The sequence below is a fragment of the Nuphar pumila genome, chromosome 7 (assembly GCF_984573655.1).
Source record: "Nuphar pumila chromosome 7, dmNupPumi1.hap1.1, whole genome shotgun sequence".
Lineage (NCBI taxonomy): Eukaryota > Viridiplantae > Streptophyta > Magnoliopsida > Nymphaeales > Nymphaeaceae > Nuphar > Nuphar pumila.
Window position 1 is genome coordinate 93,070,347 of NC_143255.1, and position 17,440 is coordinate 93,087,786.

Consider the following 17,440-nt stretch of genomic DNA (forward strand, 5'->3'; position numbering starts at 1 on the left):
AAATGATATATATGGGAAAATATTGGCTACATCCAACTGTAACGTCTCCTCTGGTAGAAAATATTTGTTTTTTCTCTTTTTCTTTGGGGACATCAAGCACTATGATTATAATCTACATTTTTTTATTTAGTCAAAATCATATTTTGAATTGTCTGATGGTGTTGTGTAAGTAGGTTTTTTAATAGGTTAAAAAATAATGGTATACGAGGCCCAAAAATTTCATGATTGAAAAATCATGGTTTTAATTGAAACCACTTGATCCAAGGTCTGGTTTCTAAGAAGTAAACTGTGGCGAACACATCAATTCAGTTAAATTGATCATATGAAGCCTGCATCTATCAGTTTTTGCTAGAGAGTATGGTACTTTATAACAAAAACACAACAAGTAACATTCTATTGAAGCCTCGTGAGGGTGTCTATTTGTTGGATCATGCAAAATACCAACGTGTTTAAGCCAATTTTATGACATGATAAAATCACTTGTAAAGTCCTTTTGTTAAGTAAATATATGTTGCTAGGTTTAACATGTTTTATTTATTTATTTTATTGTTATAAAGGATACAGGGGTTTCTTTTTTTTCATTGTTCTTTGCTAAAATATCATTTTCTTCCATGGCTTACTGTAGGAATCTCGTCGCCGCTTTGACAAATCTACAATTGCTTATGATCAGGTATTGCTCTACTATTGTTATGATCTGTAGTTCTTGTTAATAACTTAGTAGAGATCATAGTGAAAAGCTTAAAACTGAAATGAAGCAACTGTCAAATTCTTGTGAGAAATTCAATTTTTTATATTTATTTTTCTTTCAGCAAATTATTGGCAAAAATAAAACATTTGATGTTTAAAAACTATGAGTAAATAAAAAATAGGACGATGAGAAAATGTACAAAACTTGCTTTTCCAAATTATTTTGCCAATAACAACCTAAGGATTATGATAAGATATCAAAGTTCAGGAAATTTTGAAAATATTGCAATATTTTGTGATATTTTCAAACAATATACAAGAACAGAACACAATGACTAGTAAACTATTTTTACAACTAATTTCTGTAATGAAAGAGCAAAAAATACAAATAAATGCCTCTTATGGGCTTATAAGAACGGAAGAACACAAAACAATGACTACTTATGGGTTAATACAAAACTAATACACATAAGCCACTCATGGGTTTGAATCACAAGTAAAAATAATGAATATTATTAAGGGATTGGGTGCTTTAGAAAGCAATACCCAGCAGGGCCAATACACAAATGAGACAGCCAATATAGCTGTTGGGAGCATCCCAACAGCTTGGGAGCAAACAAACCCAGCTATATTTGGTAGGGGTGGCAATCGGGTTGGGTCGGCGGGTCAACATACCTCAACACGAACCGACCCGTTTATTAAACGGGTCGGCTGTGGCAAACACGAACCCGACCCATTTATTAAACGGATAACCCGACCCGACCCGACACGACACGACACGACACGGTTAACCCGTTTAATAAACGGATCGGGTCGCGTTCGTGTTAGCGGGCGGGTCGGGGTCGGGTAAACGAGTTGGCGGGTCAGGTTCGGGTAAACGGGTTGACCCGCCCGCCTAACCCGTTTATTAAACGGGTCAGCCGGGTTGGCATACCCTTAACACAAACCCGACCCGTTTAATAAACGGGTTAGGCGGGTCGACCTGTTTACGACACGAACCCGTTTAAGCCAAACCCAAACCCGCCTAAGAAGCGGGTTGGCGGGTCGTGTCAGATTTCGCCACCCCTAATATTTGGGCAATCACAATATAGCCATTACAAAAACAACAATTTACAAAACAGAAAAAAATAAAGGAAACAAAAAATATACAAAGACACTAGTGCCCCTAGTTGGCACAACCTATACAATGAAAAGACTGAAATACCCTTATTGGATATTATCTATTACAATGCTATGAACATATGTATCATATATTTATATGTATGTATATACATATATGATCATATATATGTGTATGATACAACATTCTCCTATATATATATGATACAATTTAACACTCCCTCAAACTTACTGTGTGATCACCGAAAGTTCGTCAAGTAAGAAGTGAAACCGGGGAGATGGAAGACCTTTTGTGAAGAAGTCAGCTAGCTGGAATTTCGAAGCTACGTAGGGCAGGATAATAGTCTTGAGATATTCTTCACGAATTTAGTGCAATCCATCTCGATGTGCTTAGTAAGTTCATGAAATGTATGATTGTCGGCTATGTAGATGGCGCTTTTGTTGTCACAACACAATCTTGAAAGTGATTGTAGATGCATCCCCATGTCCTTCAATAATCTTCTCATCTGCACGATTTCAAATGTTGTGGTGGTCATGATGTGATACTCAGCTTCCGTTTATGATAGAGACACCTTCGGTTGTTTCTTGCATTTTTAGGACACCGGTGAATCACCTATAAACACACAAAAATCGATAGTTGAGCGTTTATCATTAGGGTCTCCTCCTTAATCATAATCAATAATATGAAATTAATTCAAGTGGAGAAGATGAAGACAAAAAAAATCCTTTAGAAAGAATTTTCTAAATATTTAATAATGCGTAATAACAACACTCATGTGCGCAGTTGTAGGAGAATGTTGAAACTGGCTTGTTGTATGTACTGCATGAGAAATGTCAGGTCAAGTGATCGTTAAATAGGTAAGAGCCTCTGTAACGACCCCAATCCATACCCTTTAAAAATGCGGAATATTTTTTTTTCTAAGAGTTGCGGAAAACTTCCCAGAGACCTGGGGTCCCTACAGTTCCAATTTCAGTTGGATAACCACACACCACAAACGAAGTTGCAATTATCATCCATATCAACCAACTAAAACTCTTTTATTAATAAGTAAGAAAATTTCAAAGACAAGGTTTTCTTAACTGAAAGTAAAGTAACAATTGCAGAAATTAAAAGAACTAAAAGACAAAAGAAAGAGCCATTATGTCCTCTACTGAAGCTGACAAGCCCAAGTATAACTCATCCATCCCCAGATGCATGTCCAACTTCACTGTTCACCATATCCTATGAAAAACCAACAAAGTAGGGTGTCAGAACCGAAATTCTGAGCACAACTACTTCTAAAGAAAACAGGTGAGGGAAAGAACATGGATAAGATTTCATGCAGTGATTTGAGTGAGTACAGATATAAAATTGGCAACATTTAAATATCCATAACTACCAATAATTGCATATATTCACCAGTCAAGAACAGTAAACAATGTCATAGATCAATAACTAAATAATCAAACCTTTCAGCATGATTTCACAAAGTAAGTCATATGCTACCACCAAAAGATGTCATGATATCAAGAATGATTTAAACATGCATGATCTAATGCATAACAGAAAACTGCATGATTATGTGCAATGCATGATTTCTTCTGTTATCTTTAATTTAAGTTCCATCTTTCCATATGCATGCCCTATTATCTGCACACATCCTTAAGTTCCTCTTTTTTAATTACCGTGGCCCGCGGATACACCAAACGGGTACAAACCCCGAGGTCAAGTAGGTTCCCAGGGTAGCTTAACACACAATTTGTATTTTATTACTGGGTTCCAACTTAGCCCTCGACCGATATCAGGAAACAACACTATCCATCGGAACATTAGACCTCCACATCTAATGTCGGGGACACAAGGGACACCCCACGCCCACAAGTGCCACTTCCTTGGTACCATAAACTCACAGCTGTGACTAACACACCACTCTCGGGTAAAGTGGCGGCTCTCCCTAAAACCGTGGCCAGGATAAGAACATCAATATCGGGTTAAGGGGCAACAACGCACACAGAGTTTTTGTATCCTCACAGTCTCCCCAAGACCGGATCTCCAAGATTCTCATACTCCAGATGAGATATCCTAGAATGTAAATTACACTGTTCTTATTTATTATATTTTTAATTAAGTCTATTTCTTTAAGTTTGCCACACATATGCAAAAGTAAAGTGAAAAACCCCGCATCCTCCCTTGCAGGGACCCATTCGGGACTCCAGCCCGTATAAATCAGTTGAACAGCGTAGTAATGTGCCAAACCATCTTATGTGGTTTAAGTGATGCAGTTAAAACATAAGTGAAAGAAAACCAAACTCACGGCTCTCCAGGCCGATGACAGTCCATTTAGGCCATCGAGGCATCACATCACAACACAAAAGTAGTGTTTTATTTATACCACTAAGCCAAAGTGCCAAAAGCATGTGCACTTATGAAAATCATAAATCCACACATATGCATGTCATAATGCATTCATATGCATTTTCAATATGTGTGTGTTACCTACGTCACATATTTAACCAAATTCATGGTTTCTTTAAGTGTGTGAGTGTACATGTATCAATTCACACAATAATCAAGCGTACAGGTTCAAGAAGAATTAATAATAACTGAATCATGCTCACACCCATGAGTACCATAATCATAACAGTCAACTGAAAGCATAAACCCCCACGACAAGTGTTTCCATACAATCCAATACACAAGCTTTTAAATAACACATGGACTCTAGACAAAAAATATAATGTTCAGCTAAAGACATACCATATGTATAATTTCAGTTTCATGTATCCATCCTCCCTAAACAGTGTAACATGAGCACTATTATACACAACTGAAAATTTTCGGGTTATGTTGCAATGATCCCACGCTACATCTTACAGACTTTGAGCTTAACCACACTCAGGCACCATCTTATGTCAATAGACAGCCTACAGCATCACATTAGGTAATGCATGCAAGATGCTATCAGACTTTAACATTTCATGAACCTATCAGCAGTATATTACACCATTCATGTTTTCATGGTTCAGGACTTTGTATATACATTTATGAAAATAGGAAGTCTGAGTAACAACATTCGGCTAACCATGAAAACATATGGAAATCAGCCCTGTCAATAGAAATCAGGACATGTATATATATATATATATATATATATATATATGCTACAGAGACAGAATTAAAACCCCTCTGGCATGAGCAGGTAAAATAGGCATATCAAACATAAAATTTGCATGGTACGTAGGGATGCCCCTTTCAAACATAATTAATCTAATGCAGGTATACCAGCCACCATTCAAGCTGTTCATATCCCCATTTCCGTATTCGTACAACTCCCTGTTTTACAACAGAATGTTTATTCCTATATGGCAGTAACACAACCCAAAGATAAGTGGGTTCCTAACTAGTCCATTCCCAGCAAAATTTTAATTAAAGCTATTCAGTAAGGAAAAAATAGTTTTGTTTTTAAAAGATACACAAGTTCAATCTCAACCTTAATGTCAATTACTATTAACTTTAAAATCAGTCAAGTTGGATGATATTTAAAAGCTTTGAGACTACTCATTCATATCGATTATTTTGTCTAAGTTGACAGAAGTATTAGATGCTAATATTAGGCTCAGAAATTTTAGTTCAAAAACAGTAATTATAAGACCACTCCTTCAGGATTCCTTACATATAGATAAACCCTTAACAGGAAAACAGACCCACCTAAAAGATAATGGATCAGAATCCCTGAAATGTATGCAAGGACACTGTTCCACATGGGTGAAGTATAAGGCACTCTTATTAAAATCAGGGTTGCCGTTCCACCCTAATCAAGCTTCACTCATCTAGAACTTCATTCCAGCAGAGACACAGACTATAATTATCAGTTCTGTATGCTCTTAACCCGAGATTCAAGCTTAATATCACAGATGATAATTTAACTTCATGTAAAGGTAAACCCTGAATGTAGCTGATATGGATAAGAAATCACAAAAAGGTACTTTGTACACAAGCAACCATCTAAAATCTGAAATCATTAATTGACTAAAAAGAATATCCAACTCAAGATTACAGCTATGTACAGTTTTCCTCATGATGATTGCTAGAGCAGTTCATGCCTGAAAGAACAAGTAAAGTGCACAGTGCCCTATGGACACACTTTAATTAATAGGACAGCCGATGCATTAAATTTTCATATAGTTGCCTCCAAGCCATTATCTAATACAGCCAAAAATCCAGGATAATCCAACAAATCACCACATTAATACATGCTAAGTATTAAAATTTCAGAAATTACACTAAATCAAGAATCAATTAGGGAAATAAAATTTTATTTAAATAGAAACCAGAACCACAACCAGAAAACAATCAGATTCCCTCTTTTGTAAATTCATTTACATGCACCATAATCTTCTTTTTATCACAAATCGACCTCAGGCTTCCACTATCAGGTTCATCGAGTCCCCAAAGAGGAAACCCCCAAACCTGGGGTTGTCCATTTCGGGAAAATCGGGAATCCCACGACTAGGGTTATCCGATACCCCAATCGAATCCCAAATCGTTGTGATTTAGGGATTCTGCAGGGTGGGATTAGGGAAGAAAAATACCCAAATCCATTTGGGTTGAAAAAAAAATGTTTTCGGTTTAGGGTTAGGCACCGAAACCCCAACCATAGCTAGGGTTCCGAAATGGGGTTGTCAGCTAAACCCCCAAATCGGGTGTCGTTACTACTCAAAACCCCCAGAGATTTTCTCCTCTCGAAACCACATGCACGGAATCGAATCCCTATTCGATCCCTCACCCTATTTCCAAGAAGTCCCGTACCTGTTTGGAGCTTTTTCGACGATCCTTCCGGCAATCGGAGGCTGCCGTGGCCTTCGGTGGTGGCTGGTGGCCAAGGCTCCACTCACGGCTGCTGTCGTGGTTGTTGGTGGCCGAATCTCACCGGCGACCTCCTCTCCTCCGGCGCACGCACACAGACAGAGAGAACGAGAGAGACGAGGGAGAGAGATGAGGCTGAGTGAAGAGGGCAAGAGCCCCTCTCCACTCCCCTCCTTTATCGGCCCCAGGCCTCCCCCTTCTCTGCCGAGATGGGCGCGGGGTCGTTACGCTATGCGTAACCCCCCTGCCCCTGCGCCCCCCTTTTTGTTTTGTATTAGGTTTTATCGGGCAACCCTTATCGGGTTGCCCTTTTTATTTAATAGGGCAGAAAAATTTATGGGGTGGGGCTCGGGTCCGAACCCGAGACCCGCAACCCGGCCCCAAGTCAACATGGATCCACAAGTTGGATCAGAATGGATCCAACTGTGGATCCTCGGATAAGTTTTAAAAATAAAATTTTATTAAATTTTAATTTCACATTATACGTAAAATTTTTACCCCCATGAAAATGGATCCGCAAGTTGGATCCAAGTGGATCCAACTGTGGATCCTCGAATCCGCTTAATATATATACATATATATATATATGTATATTTCTATTTTATTAATAATATTAATATTATTTATTTATGATTATACATATATATATATATAAAAATATATATATATATATATACATATGTATATGGATCCGGTATATGGATCCCATACCCATCTACGCACCCCTATTGAATGATTATTCTCCAAATTATTTAATTAATTAAAAATTATTGTACTTATACGTACTTATCAAATTTACGAGGTAAATGTATGCAGAAAACCCCCATTATGGGTCCTGGATCTGCAATTTGGATCTAGGCCCAATTTGCATAATTTTATAAAATTTTCGGGTTTTACAGCCTCAATCATTTGCCAATAAGTAGTAGGGTCTTTCAAGGGTGTCTCATCATCGATTTTCATCTTTGCATTGATAACTTCAGGAGTATCCACCCTCTATTCATCTATAATGTTATACTTGTCAACTATGTCACATGGACTCTTCCATAGAGTCGCCACACCTACGTCGAAGCGATGCGGGTGTGACTATCATAAGAATCAATTACATTGGGTGCGGTCAAACATATATGGGTGTAGTCAACCTGCACCCTGGGTTATAAATGTCCAGAAATGGACTCGGTCAACTATATTCGAGTCCATTTTGGTCCAAGTAAAAAAAAACCCACAAAAGCGTGGTTTGGGCGGGAGGAAAGGAAGGTTAGGGCACAATTGCGTAAACCTCCCCCTCCCCTCTTCTCGACCTCTCCTCTGCTTCCCGTCCCCACTCCTCTTCCTACGACACTGACGACGTCTCCTCCTACCGTAATAGTGACATCGATAACGATAAGCCTCTCTCTCTTCTTCCTCTTCCTCCCTCCACCGCCTCCTCCTCTCTCTCTCTCTTTCTTTTTCCTTCTCCTCCTCTCTTTCTCTTCTTCTTCTCCTTTCTCTTCCTCCCCTAGTTGTCGCAAGGGCCGAACCCAAGGTTGGGTTCGGCTCCTGGGTTCAGCAGAACCTGAACCCAGGGTTACTGGGTTTGGCAAAACTTGAACCCAAACCTGAGTTCAAAATAACTGAGCCCAGGCTTGTTGGGTTCGGCTATGATGAACCCAAGTTTGGGTTTGGCAGAACCTGAACCCAGACTTAGGTTCAGCAGAACTGAAACCCAAACTTGGGTTCAGCATAACGAAACCCAGCCTGGTTCGACAGAACTTGAACCCAGCGAGTTCAGCAGAGTCGAATCCAAGTTTGGTTTGGGTTTTGCTTGACTTGTACTTCGTAGTTAATTTGATTTATTGCATGATGAATTGATGATATGATAATTATTTTTATTTCATTAGTAATGCTAACTTAAAATTGTTAAAGTATATATATATATATATATATATATATATATATATATATATATATATATATATATATATATATATATATATATACCCTCCCTACACCTAAGATTTTTTAAAGTGCCGCATTGCCACGCTCGTATCCGCACACACACCTATCTGACATTGCCTGCCAATAATCTCAATGGTAAACTTGGATTGAGTTAAAAAATAACCACAAGCAGAAAATGCTACCTCAATCCCTAAAAAATACCTAAAGAACCCTAGATATGTCATTTCAAAACTTTGTTTCAAAACATTTTCCATATAATTAATTTCATGTTTATCTCCTTCAGTAATGATCATATCATCAACGTAGTGAAGAATAACACCTGCATTAGAGTGCTTAATAGACATAGCCATGTCAGTATAACAAGTCTAAACCAAGTTTAATCATAACATAACTAAATCTATCATACCAAACCTTAAGTGCCTATTTTAAACCATACAAAGCTTTATGTAAATCAAGAACCTTTTTTGTTGGAATTTCATATCCTAGTGGAGGATCCATATATTCTTCTTATTTTAATTCCTAATAGCAACAACTATAAGAGTTCTAACATAGGTTATCTTAGCCAAGGTTGTAAGTATCGTATTGTCACTCGAATCAGTTAGGCTAAAAAAAATATAGTATCGTATCTTATCGTATCGTAAAAAATCATATTTTTTAATATTTTTTTAATTTCAAAAAATAAAAAATCAAAAAAATTAGTGAGAATTTCTAAAAAAATCATAACACATGAAACAATGATGAATTGCATAAATACAACAATAAAATTACATATGAAGCATTTATGTCTCTATGACTTGCATAAGACATCAACAAACATCAACTATCTCAAAATAACAACACAAAATATTAAACATCTTGTAATTAAGAACTTGCCACAAGACTCGTACTTTCATATTACATAAACGAAAATAAATAACGAAGTTTATAAACAATTAAGTGTTAGATAACCAAGTTTTTTGAAAATATAACTTCAACATCATTATCTTCTTGTTCTTTTTTGACATTCATATCGTCTTCAATATACGTGGGATCTTCATCATCTACCTCTTGTGCTCCTTTCACGTTGATCCATTGAATGTCATCTTTATTCAAAATGTCTGCTTATTCTTCAACCTATGCATCCAATGTATCAAAATATTCCAAACTGATGAGATTAAATTGCTCGTTGTGCCTCTTTGATGATACATTTTCCATTTGCCTAAAAAGATGATATGGAAAAATTATAATTACTTGGGTTTTGTATGGTATAAATTTTTTTAAATAAACATATGAAAATGATAAATAAACTGTAATTTTATATGCCTCTGTCTTAGCCGTAAGTTGTAACGAATGTAGACACGATCATTGAGCCTTTTGGGATACAATCTATTTCTTCTTTTTGTATTGATTTGCTTAAAGACCACTCCAGTTTCTCTCGCATCCACTTGCACTACACGTTTGGCTAAGAATGTGAATGACAAAAGCTCTCAAATTTGAAATATCACTTCCAAACCTGTCACATGGACTCTTCCTTAGGGTCACCGCAACTGCATCAACACAACGCAACGTGGGTGTGGGTGTGGCACCCGGTGCGACTACCATAATAATCAGCCTATGTCGGACTTTATTCGTCACTGGTCAAAAGTGGCACACGTGCATGTGCGATGCGGTGGGGCCTATGGTGACACTCACATTCCTAAGTGAAAAGCCCATGTCTTGGCTATGGCATGCGGCGATGACACGAGGCAACGCAACATTGCTCTTAAGCAACTCAATAAGCAAACCTTAGTCTGCACATTACTTCTCAAGTGCATCTGCTCAGTTCCATGTTCCATGGCACGGGGGTCTCTCCGACCACTCGCAGCTATGTGCCATGCTTCGGGGGTGCTACGCTACCTGCGACCCGTCTCAACTTCGTGTCCGCAAACTGAGTCCTTCAATGCGGATTTTATGTGCCATGGTCGAGTATTCTCCAGCATAATCATATGTGGGGAATGCGTCCGTGAAGTCAGAATACAAAAAAGAGCTACTTCATCCGGAAGTGCCCTGTCGGTGCCTATGCGGGCCCGCCCAAACTTCGGGGCCACGTATTTCCATGCACATTGAGAATCTCTGAGCCAAGATCGAAATCTCGCCGACACATTCATATGTAGGGAAGACCCTGGTGCGGTCGTTTCGGCGAAATACGAAGTCTGTGTTTCGAAACACTATTAGGGACAAAAGCGTTGCATTCCCAATGGATATTAGGGTTTCTCCTACTGGTGGAGGGGAAGGAGTTAGCGCCCATTGTTAAAATGTATACTCAAAAACATTATTGTAAGTATAAATATATATATACTTATATACATAGAGATACGTATACATATGTTATATGTATACGTATCTCTATATATAAGTATATATATTTATACATTTTCTCTTTTTACCCAAAAAGGGTATTTTAGTCTTTTTACATTTTGCGCATATCCCATTTGGAATATGCTGTATTTTTTTTCCTTTTATTTTTGTAATTTTTATTTTATTTTTTCCTTTTTGCATATTCAAAAAGGTGCATTGGGGGTCTCCCCAATAGAGTCGTTGGGGAGCCCCCAACGGTCACAATTGTGACCGTTGGGAGCTCCCCAACGACTCCGTTGGGGAGCCCCCTCTTGCACCTCTTCTTTCTTGTATAAATTGGGGTGTTCCCCCTTGTTGTAAAATAAGCTTGAGAGTCTCAAGTACTTGCTTCCTTTTTATGAAATACATGCATTATTGCATGTTTATTATTTATACGCTTTTTGCGTATTGTGTTCAAGTGTTGTGAGAGTGCCTTCATGCACTTCTTTTTTAAGTATTTATGCTTGTATGCGTATTGTCTCTTCGTAGACAATTTCACATGGTATCAGAGCTCGGTTGGTGATTAAGGATCGTGGGATTTTTCTTTTTTCGAGTGCCCTGAAAACCGTGCCTTTGGATTCTTAAAAGTTGAAGTGGTGGATCTTGCTTCTCAAATATTTTAGAAGGATCTTGTGCAAGCTAGAAGTTGAAGTATTGTGTTGGTACGCCTCCTTCTCCTTTTCTTTACTCCTTAATGGGTGAAAAAGAGTCTCACTTCACTCTTGGCTTCAAGTTGAATGGGTCTAACTACCATATTTGGGCCAGGAACATGGAGGCTCACATAAGAGGTAAAGGATTATGGGGTTATGTGCAAGGCACAATTCCAGAACCGGAACCCAAAATTACCATGATAGACGGAAATGAAATCAAGATTCTTGAGGGAGAGGAAATGATCAAAGCTCTTGAAGAATACTCCAAGAAGCACGACGAATGAGAAATGAAGAACTTCAAGATTCTTTCTTGGTTCTTTGCATCCGTCGAAACAAAGATTAATGCCAATATTATCAAGTTCAAGAAAGCATCAGAAGCTTGGCATTATCTAGAGAAAATGTATACATCAAGAGATCTATCCCATAAGTATTACCTTCAAAAGAAGACCCTCTCCCTTACTCAAGGTGAAATGTCCATTAGGGAATATTATGCCGACCTCTCCTCCATTTGGGATGAGCTTTCCATGCTTGAACCAAAATGGAGTACAGAGGCAATTGAAGTCCGCCACAAGCAACTTAAAGAAGATCGGTTCTTCAACTTTTTGAATGGGTTAAGACCAAAATTTGAGCAAATAAGGTCATCAATTCTATCCTCATTTACTCCTCCATCTCTTGAAGATGTCCTCACCAAATTAAGTGGTGAGGAGACTCGTATGAGTTTATGTAAACAAGGATCAAATGTTCTTGTGGTTCCTTGTAATCATGAAGAAAACAATGAGGTCAATGCCGTATCAAGACCCGGAAATAATGAAAAGACCTATCGTCCTCCTCATTTCAAATTCCAAAATCAAGGAGGAGATGGTGGACAACGAGGAAAGAGGGACTATAGCAAGACTATTTGTCACTTTTGTAAGGAACCGGGGCATATCAAGCCCGTATGTCCCAAATGGAAGATGCTTCTCGCTATAGCCACCACCGGTGTACCACAAAAGGAAGATGCATCATCAAGTGGGTCACTCTCGTTAAATCAAATAGTGGAAGCCCTTCAACCTCTTCTCAAGGGAGCTACATTCGGTGCCGCCGTGTCTACCTCTTCCATTCCAGGTAAAGTCTCTTGGCTTTTGGACTCAGGTGCATCTTTTGATGTCCCCAAACATGTTTTCACTTTTCAATTTTTCAAAAAATGCTTCTCCATCCTTTGTTTCCACTGCGGATGGAACCTCTCTTGAAATTAAAGGAATAGGTAATTTTGAAACTCAAAATTTTTCCATTCCAAAAATTAGATTTATACCTAAACTTAACTTAAACCTTCTCTCTGTTTCTCAACTCTCGGACCATGGATGCGATATTAAATTTTCATGTGACAAATGTTTAATACAGGATCGACGGCCCGGGAAATTGATTGGGGAAGGCTTTAGAAAAGGAGACTTATACTATATGGAATCTCTCCAAGTTCCAAAATCATTTTGTAATGTTGCCCGGAACAAAGATATAAACATATGGCACAAAAGACTTGGTCATCCTAATGTCACCAAGTTATCTTATTTACATTTTGCAAGGGATCTATGTAAAAGTTCATTTTCCTGTAATGATTGTACTCTCGGAAAAATGCAAAGTTTACCTTTTGAGCAAAGAACTATGTTCTCATCTAAAACCTTCGAAATTGTTCATTCCGATGTTTGGGGACCCGCACCTGTTGTTTCAAAAGGAGGCTTTTCTTACTATGTTATTTTTGTGGATGATTTCTCCAGGTATTCATGGATCTATTTTCCTAAAGTACAAACATGAAGTTTTTACATGTTTTAAAACCTTCCACTCAATGATCAAGAATCAATTCAACAGTAATATAAAGATTTTTAGAAGTGATTCTGGAGGAGAATATCTCTCCAACCAATTTAAAACATATCTTGAGGATCACAGAATTATTCACCAAAGGTCTTGTCCTAAAACCCCTCAACAGAATGGATTGGTCGAAAGAAAACATAGGCACATCATTGAGATCACTAGGACCCTGCTTATTTCTCAAAACATTCCTAAGAACTTTTGGGCTGAAGCAACCCTCGCTTCTGTTTATCTGATAAACCGCTTACCATCTAGGATATTAGGAAAAATATCACCTTTTGAGATATTATATAAACTTGAACCTGATTATAATAGGTTACGTGTTTTTGGGTGTAAATGTTTTATACTTACGAATAAAAATGACAAGCTCTCTCCCAAAGCTATCCCCTACACCTTTCTAGGGTATTTCGAAACTCAAAAAGGTTTTCGTTGTTATGACCTTAGAGATGATAAGCTATATGTCTCTAGAAATGTAACCTTTTTAGAAAATAAGAGTGGTTTTGAGAAAAATGTTTCTCAACAAGGAAATTTTGATTACTCCTTATTTTATTTATTGTCTAATAATGATGATATATCTAGTAATGATGAGGTATCATTAAACCATGATGAGGAAAATGATGCCGATATTGGTGAACATAACTCACTCAATGAACAAGAAAGTAGAGTTCCAAGTGAACCAATAACCTACTCTCGTAGAAACCAAGACACCTTTAGAAGTGCTATTGACCAATATAGTGAGCTTTCTCCTATTCTTGACCATAGAAGATTTGAAAGGAATAGAAGACCTCGTACTCGTTTTGTATCTTTTGACTCTTTTTCACCCCGATATAGGGCTTGTCTTAGTGTCATTCACTCTTATTTTGAACCAAGAAATTTTGAAGAAGCTAAAAAATGTATAGAATGGCAAGAAGCCATGCAAAGTGAACTTAATGCTCTTAAAAGGGCAGAAACTTGGGATTTCCAAACTTTACCTATAGGAAAGAAAACTATAGGGTGTCGATGGGTCTTTAAAGTTAAAACTAAGAGCGATGGTTCTCTTGAAAGGTATAAAGCTCGCTTAGTTGCAAAAGGGTATGGGCAAGAGTATGGAATTGATTACGAAGAAACCTTTGCCCCTGTAGCTCGAATGGTTACGGTTATGTGTCTTATTACTATTGCATCTATTAAAAATTGGAACATTTTTCAAATGGATGTTAAAAATGCCTTCTTAAATGGTGATCTTAACAAAGAAGTGTATATGGATGCTCCACCAGGCATGATAATTTCTAAAGATAAAGTTCTTCGCCTTCGAGAGGCTCTCTATGGTTTAAAGCAGGCCCCCAAAGCCTGGTATGATAGATTTACCAGTGTTATGCTGGAAAATGGGTTTTCCTCATGTTATACTGACACTGCTTTGTTTACTAGAAAATCTAATGCAGGGATTGTAATTTTGTTGCTCTACGTTGATGACATGTTAATTACATGTGATGATGTTCAAGGAGTCAAGGGTATTAAGTCTGTCTTGACTTCAAAATTTGAGATGTCAGACTTAGGTTTTCTGACATATTTTCTTGGAATTGAGGTTGCCTATTCGCAACATGGTTATTTTCTATCTCAGCCTAAACTTGCCTGCGAGATTATTGACAAGTCAGGTATTTCTGATGACAAAGTATGCGAAACTTCTGAAGTTGTGGGAGCAAAAATGAAGATTGACGGCGGTGTTCCTCTAACCGATCCTACTCCTTACAGGCAGTTGGTAGGTTCTTTAATGTATCTTAGCATTACTCGACCCGATTTGTCACATGCTATACACATCGCCAGTCAGTTTCAGCATGCTCCTACAACCGTTCATATGAGTGCTGTGCTTCGCATCATCAAATATTTGAAAGGAACGGTAAATAAGGGAGTATTCTTATCCTCTTCTTCTGAATTGAAACTGCTTGCTTATACTGACTCAGATTGGGGAGGTGACCCTAGTAACCGTCACTCCACCACTGGTTTCTGTGTTTTCTTAGGTGAGTCCTTGATCTCATGGCGATGTAAAAAGCAACAGAAGGTCTCCTTATCATCCACTGAAGCTGAATATAGAGCCATGACATCTACCACCATGGAAATTGTATGGATTCGAAGTCTTTTGGAAGATATGGGAGTGTTTATCAGAGAACCAACAAAGCTGTGCTGTGATAATAAAAGTGCAATTTATATTGCCAAGAATCACACATTTCACGAGCGAAGAAAGCATATAGAGATGGACTGCCATTATGTCAGGGAAGAATACTTGAAGAAGGTCATTGATCAACCATACGTGACGTCTGAGTATCAACTTGCAGACTTCTTCACAAAAGCTCTTTGTTCGCCTATATTTCATTTCCTTCTTAACAAACTTGCGGTTATCACACCGTAAGTTTGAGGGGGAGTGTTAAAATGTATACTCAAAAACATTATTGTAAGTATAAATATATATACTTATATATATAGAGATACGTATACATATGTTATACGTATACGTATCTCTATATATAAGTATATATATTTATACATTTTTCTCTTTTTACCCGAAAAGGGTATTTTAGTCTTTTTACATTTTGCACATATCCCATTTGGAATATGCTGTATTTTTTTTCCTTTTATTTTTGTAATTCTTTTTATTTTATTTTTTCCTTTTTGCATATTCAAAAAGGTGCATTGGGGGTCTCCCCAATAGAGTCGTTGGGGAGCCCCCAACGGTCACAATTGTGACCGTTGGGAGCTCCCCAACGACTCCGTTGGGGAGCCCCCTCTTGCACCTCTTCTTTCTTGTATAAATTGGGGTGTTCCCCCTTGTTGTAAAATAAGCTTGAGAGTCTCAAGCACTTGCTTCCTTTTTATGAAATACATGCATTATTGCATGTTTATTATTTATACGCTTTTTGCGTATTGTGTTCAAGTGTTGTGAGAGTGCCTTCGTGCACTTCTTTTTTAAGTATTTATGCTTGTATGCGTATTGTCTCTTCGTAGACAATTTCACACCCATAACACCTATATAGGAGACATTCTTCTTGACTTGCATTGGTGCACCACCGTGCAGTCTAGAGTGGGTAACCCTTATATCTCGTGAGTAGCACATCGAAGTGCATTGAGGTGCTCACAAGTATTTAAATTCTCTATGGGCATCTTAGGCAATGTGTGGGGCCCACTCTTGTTGCTCAAACTCGTACCCTTGCGAGGGGCTCAACGAGTGTATGTCGAGCGACGATGATTCCTCTTGGTTAGAGAGTTTTACTATGTCATACTAGCAACTGGCTTCGACTGGGGGTCTAAAGACCTCCATTATAGCGTGGGGTTCTTCGTGGGGCGCGTGTTGCGCTCCGCGGGGCCCGCAGGTCCCAAAAATCAATATGCCTATCATTCGATGCGTCTTAGGAACTCGATGTTCTTTTTAATCTCCGTGGTGCTTATTCAGACATGTGGCTGGCTCTACGACCCTCGATTGCTCATGCGCTCGTCACAGGAAGGCGAGGCACCCGTCCCTTGTTGGCTTGGACGCTTATATGCCAAGGGCTTTGGCATTGCCGCACTATCAACCCATTCTACTCTATTGCTCCAAACATTCTACTATGCTAAGCGTGCATGGGATATGCATTGCGTCGAATCCGCTTCCGCCAGGCTTACGTAGCTCCTCGCCTCTAAGGTAAGTTGCGTGTCGCATGACCCAAACAACCCGCCAAGCTCCCTCTCCGCGTGAGACAAGAGAGAAAAAGGTCGTGACATGTCGTACCAAGTGCGATCAAACTTCTCTAGGTGCGGTCAACCCACACCCAAGGTTATAAATGTCAAAAAATGGACTTAATCAACTATGATTGAGTCAATTTCGGTCCATAGTAAAAAAAATAACAAAATCATGTTTTAGGGGGAGTAGGGCACAATTGCATACCCCCCCTCTTTCTTGACTCCTTCGCTTCACGTCCCCACTCCTCCTCCTCTTCCTACGGTGGCAGCGATGACATCGGTTCTCCTCTTCCGACAACAGCGACACTGGTAAACTTCT

The 17,440-nt window shown here is 38.5% G+C and overlaps 1 protein-coding gene across 4 annotated transcripts in view; it reads left to right on the plus strand.

The window, feature by feature from the left end:
• Nucleotides 1–17,440, plus strand: part of LOC149832488 (ADP-ribosylation factor GTPase-activating protein AGD4-like) — a 221,787-nt gene that overhangs the window by 62,542 nt on the left and 141,805 nt on the right. For all 4 annotated transcript variants that reach the window (XM_090014528.1, XM_090014529.1, XM_090014530.1 and 1 more), the window contains one exon: nucleotides 626–670. In XM_090014528.1, the coding sequence (XP_089870654.1) occupies nucleotides 626–670 (45 nt within the window). The remainder of the gene's footprint in view (nucleotides 1–625; nucleotides 671–17,440) is intronic.